This window comes from Tiliqua scincoides, chromosome 14, assembly GCF_035046505.1.
Source record: "Tiliqua scincoides isolate rTilSci1 chromosome 14, rTilSci1.hap2, whole genome shotgun sequence".
NCBI lineage: Eukaryota > Metazoa > Chordata > Lepidosauria > Squamata > Scincidae > Tiliqua > Tiliqua scincoides.
Window position 1 is genome coordinate 14,393,388 of NC_089834.1, and position 20,204 is coordinate 14,413,591.

The following is a 20,204-nucleotide window of genomic DNA, read 5'->3' on the forward strand; positions in this document are numbered from 1 at the left end:
TTAAGGGCTGACACCTCCCGGGAGAGCGTAGAACTCAGCAGTTCTTGTTTAAAAGCGTGTCATAACAGCACATGCGAGCAATCAGACATGACAACCCAGTGACTTGCCCATGGACGAGGTAGGCCAGTAGTCAACATATAAAGAGTTGATTTAAAAATTAAAAACCAATAACAAGCAGGCTGGTGGAAAAAAAAAAATCCTGTTGTTGTCTGGATGATCAGAGAGCCTGACCAAATTGGATGCAAAAACAGGGAGGAACTGGGGACTCCCAAGCTGTCACTCTGTGGGTGAAGTTTGCAAACTGTCTTGGAGCGATAAGAGCAAACAAAACAAATTCTGTGAGTGCATCTAGCTTGGAAGACCACTGCTAGTGCTTGCTGTGCAAGAACCTGTGCAAAACAGGTGCTGATTTGAACGGTAGACCTGGCCGAACGCACCCAGCGTCCTTAAGAAAACCAGGGTTGATGATGTCATAGGGTGATCTGCTTAGATGAGTGGCAACCGCATGGCCACTCCATCCCAACCCTTTGCCTAAACCTGTTTGACAAAAGCCGACTCTTGAGGCAAGTATCTGCTCTTGATCACCTGGAGACGTGTGGCGCACACAGTGCTCGTCCTTTTCGGTTACCTGAGCTGTATGGGAGAAATATTTCTACGTAGGTGGCTGTTGCACCAGCAGTAGGTAACTTGGTCCAAGTTATTTGTCCTTGTCATGAATATGTGCAGTTTAGGCCTAGTAGCATTGCAAAGCCTGAACCAAAGTAACTCAGTAACATAGAAGTGGCTTGAATCCTAGCTGAAAGGAATTTACAGCTCATGGAAGGTGACGGATGTAGCACCTCCGCAGCCAGAGAGGCGCCCAGGAGTCTCCAGTGGGGAGAGGGAGAACTAGGAGGACTAGCATCCAGTCCCACTTTGAGAAGATTCTGTCCCCAAGAGTTCTGATTGGGCAGTTTGAAATGAGTAGAGAGTCACACCATCTTCTTGGCTTGAGAAGTCTAAGAACAAAGCCCAAAGGGGTGTCTTTTGTCTTTTGCCCTTTGTCTTCGTCACAGTCCTGTCCATGTGTTTTTACATCCACTTCTTCTTCTCCCCAACCTTCTCCACCCCCCATGACTCCAGCAAAAACAAATCAGGGAATGTGAAATATTGCATCAGTCAAAGGTAAAGATCACCATTGCCTATTAACTCTGCCTGCCTGCCCGTTATGCGATGAACGCAGATCAAAGTGCTCCAGCCCGCATGCAAAAGGAGAGCATGAAGCTGTCTCCCGCCACATGGAATGCTCTTGTCTTGGATTTTCTGTTCTGAAATGTGTGGCATGATCATTTTATGGCAGTGCAGCAAGGGCAGAGCTGGCGGACGGACAGACAAGTTCTATGCACGTGCCTGGGTGCATTTTCTGAATACTGGCTGCCAAGTTCTATAAGGTTCCAGTGTATGTACCAAGTTGATTTCATTCAAGGCTGTAATGTATACAGAGTACATAGTCTCTTAGCTTTTGGGCTCTGGTGTGCAGCAATAGTGCAGCAGTGCCTGCATACATCTAAAGTGAGGGGGGGGGTAGATTGTCCTGAAGTTACTGGGATTTCCAAAGGTCACTCCTCCACCTTGCTGGTTTAAATTTGTGTGTGTGTACTCCCTGAACCCTATATTCAAATCCCAGGCCAGCCTTGTTTAGAGCACGGGTATCAAGCAGAGCCTATAACTAGAAGTTCTGCATATGTGTAAACACAACCTAAAAATGTACACTACACAACCTGCCACTTTGTAACAGATTCCGCCTCTCCAAGCTACCATTTCATAGTGGCAGCTCCGCCAAAAAAAGAGTTTCTAGTAGCCTAAAGTCTGTTCTCTCGTATTGCTTTATGCATTTGAAAATATTCCACTCTTTTCTTGCCCTGCATTTAAGGACAAAATATGGCCACTGTCCACATGAACTTCTGGTTGTATATCAGAGCATTCCAAAGCACACCAGAGTCACTGAAGTGGGACAACTGTACCATCTGTGTTGGGAACAAATATCAATCTCTTTCCCTGTGTTTTAAACCTCTGGTTTAACAGCCTTTGTTTCATTTAAAAGCAGGAAGCAAGGGAGCGAAGACAACCTTAAGAGCGTCAATGACCTGCCAAACGTAGACGAGGACGAACTGCTTTCCTGAAGCCTGCCCTACTGGGTTGGGATACACCAGCTCATCCCACGCATGCATCTGCAGAGGGAGGACATGTCAGAGCCTGTCCAACGGACCAACCTTCCATGACACTGGTAATAACCATATAGATGTCTGAAGGCAGAGCTTCCCCACAGCATTCTGTGCAAGACTCTGTTCGTTTGTCATAAACAGCATCCATCTTTGGCTAGTTTCGGACATCACAGAGAACACAAAACAGGCCTCCCAGTAGACATCATTGGACCCGAGCAATGTTATGTTATGAGGCCGAGCTTGGCAAGAAGCAACCAAAAAAGAATTTAAACAACCAGCTTCCAGGCCAGGATAGTTCAGAGACTGTGGTTCATATTTTTTAAAAAAATTATTAAAAGCAAATGAGCATGATGCTTTCTGCCAAGGTGGGGGTGGGGTGGGAGGAAAGAGTGAGAAGTTGCAGCCTACCAGCACATGCATCTTTTCTTGCTTTGGTGTTTTAAGAATGTTTTTATATGGACGCTTTTCACTGCATGGCACCAAATGAAAGACGTCACATCAAGGGAATTTTGGGGGGGGGAGGGATAAACCCTTGATTTTTTTTTGGGTGAGTAGATAACCAGCAGCTTTGCTTGAGAGTGGCTGGGATTGATTTGCAGGAGGCCGGGAGAGGACCGTGCTTGAAACTTTAAAAGCAACGTGTGTCATTGGGTTTTGGGTGTTCCAATCTGATCTTATTTGAAGCACAAAACTGAAAACTCCCATTGCTGGGTGAATAGGATATTCTGTCTGGCTGATAAAGCATGAACTAGAATATATTGCTTATATTACTTGATCTGTGTCTATATGGGTATGTACAAAATTCAGGGTATTTTTTTTAAAGCAAGCAAAAACCATAATCCAAACACTTCCGGGTATACTCTATGGTTTAATACATTTTAAATAACTTAAACAGCTTCTGCAGTTTTTGATGGGCTACAAGGGACTTTATCAAAACATAGAGCTTGCATTGCTAACAAATATTCCGGTCAGCCTCTAAACCCTAATAGCAATTTCCTATTTTCTTATCCAAAACCTTTTCCTATTTTTTCAGTGGGACCAACCTTACATATTCCTATACATGATTAGACACTAGCAGGGGAATCCTCTTGTAACGAATTAGCCAGATTGGGAGAAAACTTTTAAGTGCTAACCTCACCTTCTCTCCTTCTTCTGGCCTCTGTTCAAAACCAGAATAGCTTTGTAATATTGGTAAAATCTGCACTTTTAGAAGCATCGCTGTGGAAATTGCCCTTTTTGAATGTTCAGACTACTCCCTACTTGGAAAAAGTCAGCACGTCAAGAATCTTTTTACTTGACAAGCTGGCTGTCCCTGGACAGGGAGTTTCAGACAGAGATTTCAACGATATCTTTTCCACCCATACTCTGCGCTGGGGAAGTGGTAAAGTTCTAGGACAATTAGGCCGTGCAATGTCTAAACATGCTGCTTACCCATGACATTGAAGCATCTTCTTGGCCTAGATGGAATTTGCTTCAGTATTCTTTTGCCCCCTCTTTGTTTTCTTGCTAGTTTTAAATGAAGCTTCTCTATGTTGAGATACAGAGGGGCGTGTATATTAGGCTAATCAAATGGAAGATAAATATGTTCCTAAAATGCATGACTTGTTGGAAGTAGTAACTTCAGTATAGTAACGCCAAGTTATTCCGTTCCCTCCTTATGCTATTTATTTTGTCATCTAGTACTGCAGGTGTAGTGAAATTAATGTACTTGCATTTGGGCTTTCAGTGGGCAAGAACCTCGTTTCCTCAACTCATCCCTTCCTCAAAGCAACCCCAGCTTTCAGTTTACACAGCAAAGCCACAGTGGCAATGGGTGAGACCACCTGGGTCTGAAGCTCCCCGTTGGGGTACCTCCAGCCTTGGAGGGCATCCCTTGTTAAAAGAAAGGTGCATGAATTCTAACAATCATGCTCTTTTTAATGCTAGATACTAATGCTAAATGCTTGCAGCTCCTGAATCATAAATCAGTCCAGTATTTCCTCCAGAGCGCTGTAATATTGCCAATTTTTATAACCTTGACAAAGCCCAAGGCTTGTATTTTAGCCCCTATTCCTTTCTACTATGCAGTTGGCATTTATCAGGTGTTTAAACATGATGTATTTATCACTTCAGTTACCTTTTTTTAAAATAAATTATATATACAGACCCCAGGAGAAATTGGTAGATGTCTTTGCAGAAAGGTTTCTATGTTCACGTTGAAATAAAAAGTGAGGGCAATGACTTACCTGTGACTCCTGTGGTTTTTCAAGCATTACTTGAGGAGTACTCTTAATCTCTAAGTTGCAGGACATCCCACTTCTGCTAGGCGCTGCGGTGGTGGGGGGAAGAAACCAATTTGGTCATGGCATTAAAGGCCGGAAGGTTATCCTCCAAGCGGCCACATCCCTTTGTCTCCTGGATGTGGACCTCCCATTGGATATTAGTTGGCAAGTCTTTAAAAATGGAATGCTGAACTAGCTGAGCCTTTGGTCTGATCCAACAGCCAGGCTACTCTATGCTGTATGTATACTGTGCCTTTTACATTAAATGTATGGAAAGCAGCTTAAGTTTAAAGAAACCATCAGCAATAGAACAATGTGTTCAAAGGGGAAAAAGAGCAAGGCTTTTTTTAAAACCCAGGAACCCTTTAATTATGCACCTTTGCTATTTGTAAGCTGAAGTGGTACCTAGATTTTAGCACAGGATTCTGACAGCAACTGTTACCCTGCACATGCCCAATCTTGTCTGATCTTGGAAGCTAAGCAGGGTCAGGCCTGGTTAGTACTTGGATGGGAGACTGCCTGGGAATACCGGGTGCTGTAGGCTTGTACCATAGTCTTTCCAGACTGAAGGTTGCCAGCCATCTCCCTATACGGAACACTATCTCCCGATCTCGTCTGATCTCGGAAGCTAAGCAGGGTCAGGCCTGGTTAGTACTTGGATGGGAGACCGCCTGGGAATACCGGGTGCTGTAGGCTTATACCATAGTCTTTCGAGACTGAAGCTTGCCAACCATCTCCCTATACTGAACACTATCTCCCGATCTCGTCTGATCTCGGAAGCTAAGCAGGGTCAGGCCTGGTTAGTACTTGGATGGGAGACCGCCTGGGAATACCGGGTGCTGTAGGCTTCTACCATAGTCTTTTGAGACTGAAGGCTGCCAACCATCTCCCTATACTGAACACGATCTCCTGCTCTTGTCTGATCTCGGAAGCTAAGCAGGGTCAGGCCTGGTTAGTGCTTGGATGGGAGACCGCCTGGGAATACCGGGTGCTGTAGGCTTCTACCATAGTCTTTCGATACTGAAGCTTGCCAATCATTCTGCTGCTTCCATACAACTAGTCCTCCTGCAACAGCTACAACTTCTATACACAAGGCTGTCAGAATACTTGGCCAAGGTACACTCCAACCTACCCATGTCACTGTGATTATGATTATGATTATTTTATTAATTTATAACCCGCCTTTTTGCCCAACGCGCACACAAGCAGCTTACAAACACTTTAAAAAATACAACATTAAAAACAATCATTAAAAACAATTTACAATAATTCGAAAATCTAAAAACAAACAAACCCCGTGGATTTTCATATAAGAAGCAAGAACGCCAGCCAGCCTGTCAATACATGATACATGAGGGAGAAAGTAAAAAATATAATAAGGTTCCCACAGTCTTTATTTGGTCTGTCAAGTAGAATTATTTTATTGTGCACAACATTTAAATACAGAGTAAACTTTTTTGGCTCTCATTCTCTGGCAAGAAAAAAAGTGCAGGTACCAACTCGTTACTTCATTAGGAAATAAAGCCACATTCCAGAAGGTGCAAAAAGAGGTTGTGGGGAGGAAGGAGAGATGAGGTGCTTAGCTAGTTCAAAGAGTCATGGAGCCGTGCCTCCCTAGAAATTCTGGGAGTTGTAGTTCTGGGAGTTGTAGTTCTGATAACAATACAAGGATGCTTAGGATGGTGGGGGACATGGAAGGGAGAACCACATTCACAACTTGCCCAGACTAGCGACATCTACCAAGAATGAACTTGCTTACACCAGCTCTGTGCCTGGCTCCACAGGGAGGGAGGGAAGCAGAATGACTGCAGAAATGACTGGGGGGGGGGTTTCAACGAAGGCTGAAAAAGATCTGGTGTGGCAAAAAGCATAGCTACCCAGAAGGCAGATGGATGCTTCTAGAAATGTTTAAGGAACAATCCCCTCCACACTCATTTACTGGCCTTAGTGCATGCAATGTGCCATCCACAGACACACTTTAGAGCATCTCCAGACCCCTGGGGCACTACAGATCCCAACTTTCACAGAAAGTGTTAACAAGTTATTACAGGATATCCCAAACCATCACAGTTCCATTGCACCAGTGCTCCGGACTTTCTCAAGGCATCAAAGTTGCAGGAGCAAACTTAACAGAGTTCACCCTTACTGGAAGGCAGAATATTTTATTTTCTTCCACAAGTTAGAAAAGCACAATTGCTTGATCAAGGTCCTGAGAGGAGCAATGTTGGTCAGGTTTTACGAAGTGAAATGAAATGCATCTTTCTCCACAGTGGTCACTGTTCTTCACTATATGCCTGATTTTCTGACCGAGAACCATAGGCTTCATTGCCTCCCTTAGAGAGAGAAGGAGAGAGAGAGAGAGGTCAGTATAGCAACACAAAGATCTTGTGTTGAGTCCCAGTTATCTCTCAAACTTGCCTTCGGTCTGGCCAACAACATCTTGAGTAAAATTTCCTGAAATAATGCTGTATATAGGAGCTGAGCTTATTCAACCAAAGCAGCACATTTGAGGTCTTGCAACACAGGACTTTGCAAATAAGTTGGGGAAAAAACAAAACCTGAATTATGTTTCAAAGTGCACAGCAAATTGAATTGTCTGTAGAATGTTTTGCTTTTGTCCAGCCAGCTATGCTTTTTTTTTTTTTAAACTTCAAAATATCTTCACTTTGTAGAAATCAAAGTGAATTTCCCCCCAAAGCTCTGCTACTTTGCTTTGTCCAAGGTAAATCAGGTCTAGGATCTTGGAAGCATGCAAGCTTGCAAATTACGAACTCAACCATCAACAGGATGATCAACAGGATTATAATCAACAGGATAATCCTATTTATTCAGAAGCAAGTCCCACTATACTCAGGTGAGACTTTGTGACTAGGACGGCAGCCAAAGTACCCAGCCTCAAAGCAGGAAGTTCCTCAATTATTTTGCTTGCTTATATAGATAATTAAACTTACATATGCATAGGACTTCTTGATTTTCCTTTCAGTTATTGAGGAGAGCAAACAAAACATGAAGACTCCCCAAAAGGAATTCTCTTTAAAAAAATGAATAGCTTTTGAAGCAAAACATCAAGTATTTGAAAGGGGTACCAACTTACCAATTCATAGTCTTCAACATATTTGTACTTCTTTTCCCTGTAGTAATATCTTTTCTTCATGCAATACAAGACAATTATATCACACAGAACAGTTGCCTAGTCAAGATGGAAAGAGAGAAGAATTTTATTCTTTTAATCACAGAAGGCCATGCTGGCCTCATGTTAAAATTAACAGATAGAGAAAGTTCTTACCACGCCTAATAGGGCTAAGCCAGATCCAATGTTAATCATTGTAGGAATTATATCAAATTTTCCTGCCTGTGGACAGACACAGATGTACTCAAATTATCCACAGGTATTCTGCAAAAGCCTTTCATTAATAGTGCACAGAACATTCAGATGCAGCAAGCACCACCAAGTTACATTACTGGCAAAAGATGCTACCTTTCCAAACACCATGATATCAAAGCGGATGCCATAGGCCTTAATGAGCGTCCGGAAGTCTGCACCATACGGGGTCTTGTAATATTTTGCAAATCTGAAGAGAAAGAAGCTCAGATCAGCAGGTTATAAGGTAGGCCACTTGTGACAAACTGCAGGCAAAGCACATCACTAAGCAACACAGAAGTGTGTCAATAGGTGGCTTTCAAGTTTTGTACCTTTGGAAGCCCCCTTCCACATCTACCGGTTGGCTAAAGACCCTCTTCCTAAGTGCCTGACATGGAACTACTGCACTGATGCAGAAGATTGTGGGACATGTTGTAGGGTACACACAGTTCACTGAACCAGAGCTGTTGGGTCTTGCCCTGGAAGGCATACACAATAGCTTATCAGCTATTACCAGTTATCCTACCAAGAGATTGTGGGGCTGTTGGGACCATTTGCTTGCAAAGCATAAGCCCACATCTTCCTCTATCTTCCCTGTGTTGAATATTAGATTGCAGTTTCCTCGGGGAAGGGATTTCCTCTTGTAGTTTCATACATAAAGTACATGCACAGCAAGGGTTCTAAAAATAAGCCAGCCACTGAAACGTGGAAGGTCCATAATATTTAGTCACGGCAATCACCTTTACCTGAAGTTGTACCCTGGAGCCACCGTGCGGGCAGAATCCTTGTTGTCAATGCGCCGGAAGGTGTACTTTGGCACACAGAGAGAAGCAGCTTTGTCCAGGTCGCAGTTCCAGTTGATCTGCAGCCCCATCACACCACCCTGTGCAAACACAAAACCATGCACTGCATTCCGGCTCAAATCAGCCCTTGTAAATCAACGCTCTTCAGTCTTCCTGCAGAGAAGATTGCTAGGCTTTTGCAACGGGGCATGCACTGAGTTTCATACACAAAGTACCGCAGTAGGCAACATATCCCTGACAACCCAATTCCACTCAGAGACAGAGATAAGTTTTCTAGCTTTCCTTGAAGTGGAGATTCCTTGCTGTTTGGGTGCTGAGAACTAGTCTATTTCACTGTTTAGAGAACCTAGTGCATGGATAGCACCATAAAGAACAAAGACCCTTAACCATCAAAGAAACATGCAGAACAATCCTAGCACTGCCTCACAAGGTTGGACAAACAAGTATTTCTTTTTTGCATAGCAACCAATTTGCCTTATCAAGTGACCTGTAAGGCTGATCACGACCACTCTTTCCGTATTAGAGATTGCAGGCCGACACTGAAAGATTGCCGCTTCCATAGAGGTATACCGTGGGGTTTGCATCCCTGGTTCACACTTTCTAGCCACACTGTTAGAGACTGAAATTTGCAGAAAGAGCGTATGAGAAAAGGAAGCGACAAAAGGACTGCAAACATCAATTGCTTCCAAGAATAAAAAAGAAAGAAGCCTTGATCACAAGAAGACAGCAAGCCAAACATGGGAAAAGTTAAATATTTGCTCAGTGGATCAGCGTCCACCTTAACAAGGAGTGCTTGACAAACAGCAGTGTTATGCAAGTACTTTGGCTACCAAAGGGAAGGTGCTGGAGGCAGGCATTTAGCAGGGACGAGAGCACTCTTGCAGTACAGCTGCCCAAAAGAATGCTGCTTAGAACTGGCTTTACTTAGCAACTGGTCTGCAGGGGGGCGTAGAGGCGTGCCAAGCTTCTAGCTCTCATTGTACACCAATTCTCACCATGCAGGTTTTACATAGATAAGAGGCATAAGTTAAATGTAAAGTTTTGTCTACATGTATCTTTTGGAAAGAGGTTTTTTTTAAAAAACAAAATGAATTAAAAATTAGCTGAAATACTGTTCTCAGCACTTCGGAGGAAGGATGGGGTATTGATTAATCAGCTGCTCTACGATTTCGGTTGTATCCTCCTGCCGCATATTTTAACCAACCTCAACCGCCATCTCTTGGAAGTTCTGCCCCGCTGCTTCAACCATATCACGGAGACGGAAAATCGGGCAAAAGGGGTCCGTTGTGGCATTGTATGAGCACTTCTGGAGATGGGTTTTATTGATGGTGGGGAGAATGTTTCGCCTGGGGGGAGGAAAGAGATTTGGGGGTTAGGTTTGCTGAACATAGCCCTCCAGGAATTGAACCAAATGCTTACACATACAGCCTCCCCTAAAATCAAGCAAGCTGTAAGGAGGAACAGACAAGATAAAATATGGTAGATAATGACCACATTCTAATTTCCACTTTGCCACATGGCCGTTTCTTTAATGTAGAAAATTATGTAAGTTTTAAGAAGTTTAGTCTCACTCACTCAGCAGTTAGGTAAACCCAGAGCTATTCATTCGGCTCACCCACTCCAGTATCCAGTGTTGTCCACACTCTCCCCTCCTTCACGCCAGTCTCTTCTCTACCCCAGATGCCTCTTCCATTTTCACCCAATCATCTCAGCGCTTGCCAGCAGAGCTCCACAACATAATTACACATCAGGGAAATCAGTTCCCAAATTTGCACTTCCTCCTACTGATTAATTGATGAGCACTCCAGAGACCCCTGGAGACATCCCCTTCCGTGTCCAAGAAGTTGGTGGTTTGGATGAAACAGACTTACTTTGTGAAGTTGAACTTGGGGTACCAGATGTTATTCTTTACCAGAAGGGTGAAATTCTCAGCATCCTTTAGGAAAGCTGGTCTAGAGGTGATTGAAGAGAAAAAAACTGATTTTAGTGGGACATAATTTGATCTCACTCAATGCCTTGCAGCTCTGTGTCAATGGCTCCTTTGACAAGCCCACTTTGACCGGACAGACGGTGATGGCATAGGGATGTTTGTTTCTGGCAAGTCTCACAGAATACAATGGGCTTATTTCTAAGTGAATAACACCATTTTCAAACACCTCTACTGATGGGTCAAAACTCCAGCCACACCATACTGCTAAAATTCCACTATCAAGGCTCAGTGGTAGGTCATATTTGCATGCAGAAAATCAAAAGGTACAACTCCAGCATCTCCAGGTAAGGCAGGGGAAAATTCCTGGCCGACACCCTGGAGAGATGCTGCCAGTTTGTGCTGACAATACTGAGTTACACAGACCATTAGCCTGACTCAGCAAAAGGCAGTTTCTGATTTTCAACTGGGAGTAGGCACAGAGGTTGGCCACTGTAGGTTGCCAGTAAGGAATATCATGCTTAACTGGTACACACTGTCAACATTCCAGATGAGCCACTAGGAACGCGAATCTTCAACAGACACTTCCTCACAGCCAGACCTATTTGGGAACTATTTGGGCAGGAGGTCTGGTCTAGAGGGTAGAGCCTCCGTCTGCCTGAAGATAACATCCACAAGGTCGCCAGTTCAAGGCCACCAGCACCGTGCGACCTTGAAGCAGCTGACAAGCTGAAGCCGAGCTATTCCATCTGCTCTGAGCGTGGGAGGATGGAGGCCAGAATGTGAAGCCAGATCGGAATGAAACACCTTGAATGTAGTGGTTCTTGAAAGAAAGAACCTTCTTTCAAATTGTAAAAATTCCTATTTAATAAGGGATTTAAATAAAGCCTGCCTATGTAAACCGCCTTGAATAAAGTCTTGAATAAAGACCAAGAAAGGTGGTATATAAATACCTATTATTATTATTATTATTATTATTCTTTATTTGTCGAGAAACACTCACTTGGGCACCTTCTCATCATTTTCGACAGGGCACCAGGCAAAGATCTCACAGGTTTTGATGGTGGAGTTTTTGGGACCATATGGTATGCATCTCCCAGTCTGAACACCTGAAAGGACAAGGAAAGGCCATCAGGAACCACCACCACTTAGTCAATCCCTCAGGGATATGCCCCAAAGTCCCATTTGGTACCATCTTGCTTGGTTACCGAAGGATTTCCAGGATCAATTCAAGAGGTTATAACCTTAAGTATCCTGGATCCAGGTTATTAAAAGCACCATCTCTCCCCATATGAACATGCCCTGCTTTTTCTAAAGAACACTGTGGGGAGAAAGGCACATGATGGAACCCTTCCATTTACAGGATTGGAAACTCCCTTCCCTTGGAAGCCCTTTTGGCTCCATCATCAGCATATCAACAGCACCACCCCTATACATTTGGTCTCCCACTGTTTTTCAGCTGATCTCTCAGCTCAGCTACTTAGGGACTGCTGCTATGGATCGTTTCAAGATATCTACCAAGTTACTTTGGGTTGGCTCGGTCATGTCGTGAGAATGGATGATGGCCGGAACCCAAAGGATCTCCTCTATGGAGAACTCGTGCAAGGAAAGCGCCCTACAGGTAGACCACAGCTGCGGTACAAGGACATCTGCAAGAGGGATCTGAAGGCCTTAGGAGTGGACCTCAACAGGTGGGAAACCCTGGCCCCTGAGCGTCCTGCTTGGAGGCAGGCTGTGCAGCATGGCCTTTCCCAGTTTGAGGAGACACTTGGTCAGCAGTCTGAGGCAAAGAGGCAAAGAAGGAAGGCCCATAGCCGGGGAGACAGACCAGGGACAGACTGCACTTGCTCCTGGTGTGGAAGGGATTGTCACTCCCGAATTGGCCTTTTCAGCCACACTAGACGCTGCTCCAGAACCACCATTCAGAGCGCGATACCAGAGTCTTTCAAGACTGAAGGTTGCCAACAACAACTTTGGGTGATTTTATTATTGTCTTGGCATTTGTTAATCGATGGCAGCCACCCTGAGGGTGCTCCTTGCTAGCTAAAGGGCAGGAGAAATTGTTAAATAGTTAAATAAAATGTGTAGATTAGGCCTTGGAGTTAACACCACCACGGCAAGGTAGGTCATAGTTTAGTGCTCCACAGATACTTGGCATGCAGAAGGCCCCAGGCATCTTCGTTCTTGGGCTTCTTTCGGTAGGGCTGGGCCGGACCCCTAAACCTAGACAGACCAAGTGTCTGATTCAGTATGAGCAGCTTCCACATAGCCAAGATAATCCCTCATCAGGGCAGAGGTTAGGGCTGAGGCTTGCTTTCCATTAACCGGGGAGGAGGGCAGGGGAGAGAAAGAGTGTCTGCAAAAATCACATAGTTTGTAATGTAAAAAGCTGAAGAACACTGTAAGAAGATTCATACCATTGCTGTGAGTGCCAATGTATCCTTTCACACAGTCCCCATCAGAATGGCACTTCGTAGTACTATCCGGGAACTAGAGAGAAGGAAGAGCAAGTGTACAAGCAGCCATAAGGGGAAGCTTAGTAAACCCTCCAACCCAGAGCCAGGTTGCCCCCCAAGCAAGCTAGTACTTTGGAGAGAAATTTGCTAGGAGGAGAAGACACAGGAGAAGAGAATGGTGAGCTAAAGTGGGGACGCTCTAGCCCAGGGGTGCCCAAACCCCGGCCCTGGGGCCACTTGCGGCCCTCAAGAACTCCCAATGCGGCCCTCAGGGACCTCTCAGTCTCCAATGAGCTTCTGGCCCTCCACAGACTTGCTGGAGCCCTCACCGGCCCAACACAGCTGCTCTCAACGTGAGGGCAACTGTTTGACCTCTTGCGTGAGCTGTGGGATGAGGACTCCCTCCACTGCTTGCTGTTTCACATCTGTGATGCAGCAGCGGCAGCAAAGGAAAGGCCAGCCTTGCTTTGTGCAAAGCCTTTTATAGGCCTTGAGCTATTGCTAGACCTTCATTCATTCATACAAGTTCATCTTTAATATATTCATTTATGTAAACTTATGTAAATTTATTCAAATTTTAAATGTAAATTAATTTTTTTTCCCCTGCCCCCGACACAGTGTCAGAGAGACGATGCGGCCCTCCTGCCAAAAACTTTGGACACCCCTGCTCTAGCCTACCACTCCCCTCTCCATTTCCTTCTTTCTATTCTGCCTTCAGAGAAGAAAAATAAGAACCGGGAGGCAGGGGAACTCATTGCCACTGAACTTACCTCAGCACATTTCCCTTGTGTTTGATTCAACGTAATGATCAAGTTTGTCATAATGAATACAGCATTCTCACCCTAGAATACAGAAGAGAAGCAGTGGAAAAAAGTTTATTAAAAAATTTGCTTCAAATTGAAGCTTCAAGCTGAAGAATAGGGAACACTTCAAAGCCTTGCTTATTTGGCAGGCAAAGATGCAAACAGCATTAAAATGTCACTTTATGGACCAGTGGTTTTCAACCTCTCTCATCTCATGGCACACTGACAAGGTACTAAAATTGTCAAGGCACACAATCGGTTTTTTGACCATTAACAAGGCACACCATGCTGTTGATGGAGAGCTCACATCCCCATTGGTCCTACTAACAAATGACCCTCCCTCAAACTCTCGCGGCACACCTGCAGACCATTCACGGCACACCAGTGTGCCATGGCACAGTGGTTGAAAAATGGCTGTTATGGATTGATACACAATTATACACAACCACTCATTGCCTGTAAGCCCCCTCGCTGAGCAGCTGAGATGTCATCATGAACAGACCAATTGCTTAGAAGCAGTGGTTCCCAAACTGTGGGTCGCGACCCAATTTTTGGTGGGTTGCCAAAAGGTGATGAAAGGATCAGATACAAGTCCTAAAACTATTTAAAAATCAGATACCGTAGCTTTTAATTACCCTGCAAAGAGCCCAGCTCCTGCAGTTTGTAAGCATGTGTAAATATAGGGAGATAAACGTTTGAGGGTATTTTTTCTGGTTATTATTACTTATAAATATTATTCCTTTCTAGATCTCCTTTTTAGAAGTCTGTTAAACCTAGGTGGGTGCCAATAGAGTGTGATTTAAAAAAGTGGGCCCCAGTGCTAAAAAGTTTGGGAACCACTAGCTTAGTGGGTCCCCAAACTGTGGGTCACGACTCACTGGTGGGTCACCAGAGAGTAATGCAAAGATCAGCATCCAATTACCTCAAGCCCTGCAACGAGGCAAGCTCTACCTGCATGGAGGAGGATTAATTTACGGGAGCTTCAAAAGAGAAAAGCACGAACAGAAGCAGTGTGACAAGTAGGAAAATACTGGACTGATCAGCCAATGGTCTAACTCAAAATAAGGAGATCTCTTACATTCTGGCCCTTGCCAAGAGATATCCGAGGGAGGGATACAAAGGCTGTGCTCGTTTTCTAGCTAGCAGTGCTAAAGAGCAATATGTTAATCTCCTTCTAGCACACTGTAGGTCACATATATTTTTCAGCTTCTAGCACGCCTGCCGTGCCTCTTTCTTTTGAGCTTGGAGCTATTAATCATGGTGGCCTCCATGCATATGAGTCCATGTTCTATTGGCAACCTTCAGTCTCGAAAGACTCTGGTATCGCGCTCTGAAAGGTGGTTCTGGAACAGCGTCTAGTGTGGCTGAAAAGGCCGATTCGGGAGTGACAATCCCTTCCACACCGGGAGCAAGTGCAGTCTGTCCCTGGTCTGTCTCCCTGGCTATGGGCCTTCCTTCTTTGCCTCTTAGCCTCAGACTGTTGGCCAAGCGTCTCTTCAAACTGGGAAAGGCCATGCTGCACAGCCTGCCTCCAAGCGGGCCGCTCAGAGGCCAGGGTTTCCCACCTGTTGAGGTCCATCCCTAAGGCCTTCAGATCCCTCTTGCAGATGTCCTTGTATCGCAGCTGTGGTCTACCTGTAGGGCGCTTTCCTTGCACGAGTTCTCCATAGAGGAGATCCTTTGGGATCCGGCCATCATCCATTCTCACGACATGACCGAGCCAACGCAGGCGCCTCTGTTTCAGCAGTGCATACATGCTAGGGATTCCAGCTCGTTCCAGGACTGTGTTGTTTGGAACTTTGTCCCGCCAGGTGATGCCGAGAATGCGTTTGGAGGCAGCGCATGAGTCCATGACTCTTCTATGAACTCAATGCCTTTTTTAAAATGAATTGGGCTTGAAGCATGCTAGAGACATGCTAGCGAGGTCACTGCCTGCTATTTTCTAGTCAAAAAACAAACACACCCAGTGTTGGAAACACTCTTTCCCACCCCCTAGATTCCCGATACAAGCCCAGACTCCATACACACACCAACCACTGTGACCAAGGACACTTTGCAAAGTTTATTTAAGAGCCTTTGTTTACCTTAGCCTTGTGATAGATTGCTCTTATCCTAGTACGAAAAACCAGCTTCTTTACGAGTGGTACACTTTAAGAGTGTCCCAGTTTAGTTTCATCATCTGTTGGCCGTTAAGTCCAAACAGCACATGAGCATCATATCCAGGGATACAGGAAGCTGGACTAGATGGGCCTGTGGCCTGATCCAGTGGGGCTGTTCTTATGTTCTTAACTACAATTCCCAGGAAGCCTTGCAGGTCTCTTGTTATCTGGTGTGCTCCCTGGGGCATTTGGTGGGCCGCTGTGAAATACAGGAAGCTGGACTAGATGGGCCTATGGCCTGATCCAGTGGGGCTGTTCTTATGTTCTTAAACTACAATTCCCAGGAGGCCTTGCAGGTCTCTTGTTATCTGGTGTGCTCCCTGGGGCATTTGGTGGGCCGCTGTGAGATGCAGGAAGCTGGACTAGATGGGCCTGTGGCCTGACCCAGTGGGGCTGTTCTTATGTTCTTAACTACAATTCCCAGGAAGCCTTGCAGGTCTCTTGTTATCTGGTGTGCTCCCTGGGGCATTTGGTAGACAGCTGTTTGATACAGGAAGCTGGACTAGATGGGCCTATGGCCTGATCCAGTGGGGCTGTTCTTATGTTCTTAAACTACAATTCCCAGGAAGCCTTGCAGGTCTCTTGCTATCTGGTGTGCTCCCTGGGGCATTTGGTGGGCCGCTGTGAGATACAGGAAGCTGGACTAGATGGGCCTATGGCCTGATCCAGTGGGGCTGTTCTTATGTTCTTATGAGATACCGGAAAATCAATCTCCAACATACCTGCGGTGGGATCACATAGTCAGCCACGTCCCAAATCCGGAACCCCAAATTTGAAGTGTTCGTCACAGCAACACCTTTCACCTTTGTGGTCACCGAGCTCACTATCGAATCCATTTCTTGATAACCTTTTTCCCACACAAAGACCCAGCTGAAAGGAGGAACAAGACAACAAGAGAGGATTTCAGGATTCCCTTTCACAGGAAAGAAACTTGATTCTGGTCTAACTTGCTGGGATGGGCAGCCCAGCCATTCAAATTTTTATGCCTCTTGCCAACTCCAGTTAACTCTCAGCCATTCTTGTTCTTCTGCTCCAGGGATTGGATGTGAAAGTTGTGTTGAAGGAAACACCTGTAACTAAGGACACAATTACGTAGTATGCAGGGCTACCTTCCTGGAGGCAGGAAGGGATTGTGGACAAATAAGGGTGGTTAGGCGAGATTATGGGCCAGATGTCAAGAAAGAGCAATGAGAAGGGGTAGAGATGGGTTGGCAAGAAAGCCACTTTCTCCATTAAACTGTGGCATATGCTTCAGTCCCCTTAGCCTATTTCAACTAAGCTTAACTCTGGCCCATCTGGGAGACAGTCACCTCAGGGAGCAGATGGTTCCCCCCCCCCCCAAACTGGATCCAAAATCCAAACCAGGAAGTAGAAGCAAGTGAAGAATCTGGAGCTCACCTAGTACACTGTCCCAGACACCAGGTCATCTCATGACAGCCCTACCTAAATCTAGGGTTACATAGTCATGCCCTCTTTCCTCATTCCCTCTTGTTGTTTTCCCTTTGGGAGCCCCTTGGGGCAGAGACCCATCCTGCTTGTCGCAAAACACTACAGGCAGATTATCATTATTTCTATAAACCAAGGCTACAATTTAATCCCCACCTGCACCAGCTCTAAATAGAAAGGAGCTTCCCAAAGCAGCTTACAAGAATACAGAATAAAAGTGAGGCATGGTCAACTATAAAACATACTCTACATTTTAAAAAAAGCAGAAGATTAAAACAAAACATACATTGATGAACTAGTAACTGAGCACAGCACTGGACAACAAATGTATCAACAGCTGGATACAGCTGGTTCACCAGGGGTAGAAAAGCAGCCAAGAAATTAGGGGTGGGGGGGCACATACAGAGACACAACACCTCCCTCCTGCCTCTACTTACCCAATCACATAGGCCAGGATTACCAGCTGGACCAGGCGGTTCATGACCCCCACTTTCCTGCTCTTGATGGAGACAATCCGAGGGGTATCATACTCAAAAAGTAAACTATACAAGCCCCCACACGTTCTCCAAGGGGTGGCCATGGGCTCCAAGCAAGCCTGGGAAGCGAAAGCAGGAGAGAGCACTACCTCCCAAGCAGCTGATTCAGCAGCAAGCTGGAATCAGCAGCTGCCTTCCTGCATGAGGACAAGTTACAGCCCCACCAGGCGGAGCTGATCCAGAGGAAGGGAGCCCAGCCTCTGCCTGGTAGCCAGTCAGAAGCACTGCCTGGGCAGCTTTGTGCTCTGATGGGAGGGAGGGAGGAAGACACACCTTCCTGGAGTGTTACCAAGTTGCAAGTTCCTTCTGCCTCCACCAGTGCAAAGGGAAGCTGCTTACTCCACCACCCTGCGCCTGGTTACTCAGAAGTGATTTCTATCAAATGAGGGACATTATATTAAGAGGATGTATCAATATCTGTTAAGTATGAAAATGGAAGATGAATCGGTAAAAGAGGTGATGATCATATGGGCAAAGAATATTGGACATAACCTAACAATGAATAATTGGGATCAGCTTTGGAAGAGAAATATGAGGATAACTAAGGCAGCAACAATGAAAGAAAACATATACAAAATTTTTTATAGATGGTACCTATCTCCAGATAGGTGGGCAAAAATGTATCCCGGTATATGCAACAAATGTTGGAAATGTAGAGATGAAAGGATCTTTTTATCACACGTGGTGGCTTTGCCCTAAGGCAAAAGAATTTTGGGGAAAAAATACATAGAACTATCCAAACTATTTTTAATTGTGTAATACCCTTCCAACCAGAATTGTTTCTATTGAACATTTTCCCTGAAAGCTATAACAATGATTTCAGACATATACATAATTATTGCAGCAAGGTTAGTTTATGCCAGGATGTGGAAGAATTCAGAAATTCCCATTGTAGAGATATGGATTGAGAAACTGTATGAGATTGTCAATCTCACATAATACCAGAACCAGGGGACATCCACTAAAATTGAGTGTTGGGCGGGTTAGGACAGACAAAAGAAAATATTTCTTTACTCAGCGTGTGGTTGGTCTGTGGAACTCCTTGCCACAGGATGTGGTGCTGGTGTCTAGCCTAGACGCCTTTAAAAGGGGATTGGACAAGTTTCTGGAAGAAAAATCCATTACAGGGTACAAGCCATGATGTGCATGCGCAACCTCCTGATTTTAGAAATGGGCTATGTCAGAATGCCAGATGCAAGGGAGGGCACCAGGATGAGGTCTCTTGTTATCTGGTGTGCTCCCTGGGGCATTTGGTGGGCCGCTGTGACACACAGGAAGCTGGACTAGATGGGCCTATGGCCTGATCCAGTGGGGTTGTTCTTATGTTCTTATGTCAAAATAGATGTTTTGACGGAAAGATTGTGGGATGGCGGGATGGAGAGAATACAGAAATTGTGGAACCCGTTATATGAATGGTTGGATAAATGATTATGAGCTATTTAAGTGATGATAATTATAGAAACAAAATGGTATTAGCTACAGTTCTGCGATTCCCTAGTGTTTTTCCCTTTGTATTACCTTGAACATATGTATTTGTGATTTTCCCTGTACCCATGTCTTAAATTAAATAATAAAAAAAGAAGTGCTGTGCTGACTTCCAGGAAAGTGTGTGCAGGGTTGTTGCTGTAGCCTTCCAGAAATCAGAACCAGGAAGAGGCAGCCACAAACTGCCAGGGCTTAGAGCCCAGGGTGACCAAAGTCCTCTTTTTGAGCAGGAGCTCAAAAAGCAGCAGCACAATCCTAGGCAATGTCTACTCAGAAGTAAGCCCCTTTGTGTTCTATGGGGCCTCCTCCTAGGAAAGAGTGTATAGAAGTGTAGCCTAAGGGCCCAATCCTCTCCAACTTTCCAGTGCTGATGCAGCTGTGCAAATGGGGGGGGCATGCTTTGTACTGCAGTGGGGCTTACCTCAAGGCTACATTGTGGCTGGAAAGTTGCATAAGATTTGGCCCTAAATCCCAATGAGCGTAGTGAGGATTACTCTCAAGCAAGTGTGCCTGGCGTAATTAAATCCTATTAGTGACGTCCCTTGAAAGTCATAGGTGTACTTACTTGAGAGTAAGCCCCATCACATTCAGTGGGATTTACTTCTGCGTCAATACATACTCCATTGGGCTGTAAGTGAACTTCAGGGCAGGCTGCTGAAAAGTTAGGGCTGCAATCCTAAATAGTGTACACTCCACCTGGGAGTGAGACCCACTGAACACAGTGAGAGACTTAGGGTGCAGTCCTAACCAACTTTCCAGCACT

At 45.1% G+C, this 20,204-nt stretch overlaps 2 protein-coding genes and 3 pseudogenes across 9 annotated transcripts in view; 4 read left to right on the plus strand and 1 right to left on the minus strand.

Moving 5' to 3' along the window:
• Window positions 1–4,428, plus strand: part of CAMKK2 (calcium/calmodulin dependent protein kinase kinase 2) — a 33,044-nt gene extending 28,616 nt beyond the window's left edge. For 7 of the 8 annotated variants that reach the window (XM_066609530.1, XM_066609533.1, XM_066609531.1 and 4 more), the window contains one exon: window positions 2,084–4,428. In XM_066609530.1, coding sequence (XP_066465627.1) covers window positions 2,084–2,162 — 79 coding nt within the window. In that variant the 3' untranslated portion in view covers window positions 2,163–4,428. The remainder of the gene's footprint in view (window positions 1–2,083) is intronic. The other variant, XM_066609536.1, reaches the window with a different exon arrangement.
• A 461-nt stretch (window positions 4,429–4,889) lies between these two features.
• On the plus strand, window positions 4,890–5,009 carry LOC136634618 (5S ribosomal RNA; annotated as a pseudogene).
• A 26-nt stretch (window positions 5,010–5,035) lies between these two features.
• On the plus strand, window positions 5,036–5,161 carry LOC136634956 (5S ribosomal RNA; annotated as a pseudogene).
• A 29-nt stretch (window positions 5,162–5,190) lies between these two features.
• LOC136634555 (5S ribosomal RNA) lies at window positions 5,191–5,313 on the plus strand (annotated as a pseudogene).
• Window positions 5,314–5,794: 481 nt separating this feature from the next.
• Window positions 5,795–18,095, minus strand: P2RX4 (purinergic receptor P2X 4). Its single transcript, XM_066609557.1, has 12 exons — window positions 17,858–18,095; window positions 16,697–16,844; window positions 13,783–13,854; window positions 12,974–13,046; window positions 11,560–11,665; window positions 10,501–10,581; window positions 9,834–9,975; window positions 8,573–8,709; window positions 7,944–8,037; window positions 7,752–7,817; window positions 7,560–7,655; window positions 5,795–6,798 (listed from the first exon to the last, which is right to left on the minus strand). The coding sequence occupies exons 1-12, from the start codon at window positions 17,998–18,000 to the stop codon at window positions 6,739–6,741; spliced, it is 1,218 nt and encodes a 405-aa protein (XP_066465654.1). The 5' UTR covers window positions 18,001–18,095; the 3' UTR covers window positions 5,795–6,738.
• Window positions 18,096–20,204: the final 2,109 nt, after the last annotated feature.

Coding starts and splice junctions, on each gene's coding strand:
- P2RX4 (XM_066609557.1), bottom strand. CDS start 18,000: ATGGCCACCCCTTGGAGAACGTGTGGGGGCTTGTATAGTTTACTTTTT. Junction 13,047..13,782: donor CACAAGGGAAATGTGCTGAG/GTAAGTTCAGTG, acceptor CCTTCTCTCTAG/TTCCCGGATAGTACTACGAA. Junction 8,038..8,572: donor GCTCCAGGGTACAACTTCAG/GTAAAGGTGATT, acceptor CTTTCTCTTCAG/ATTTGCAAAATATTACAAGA.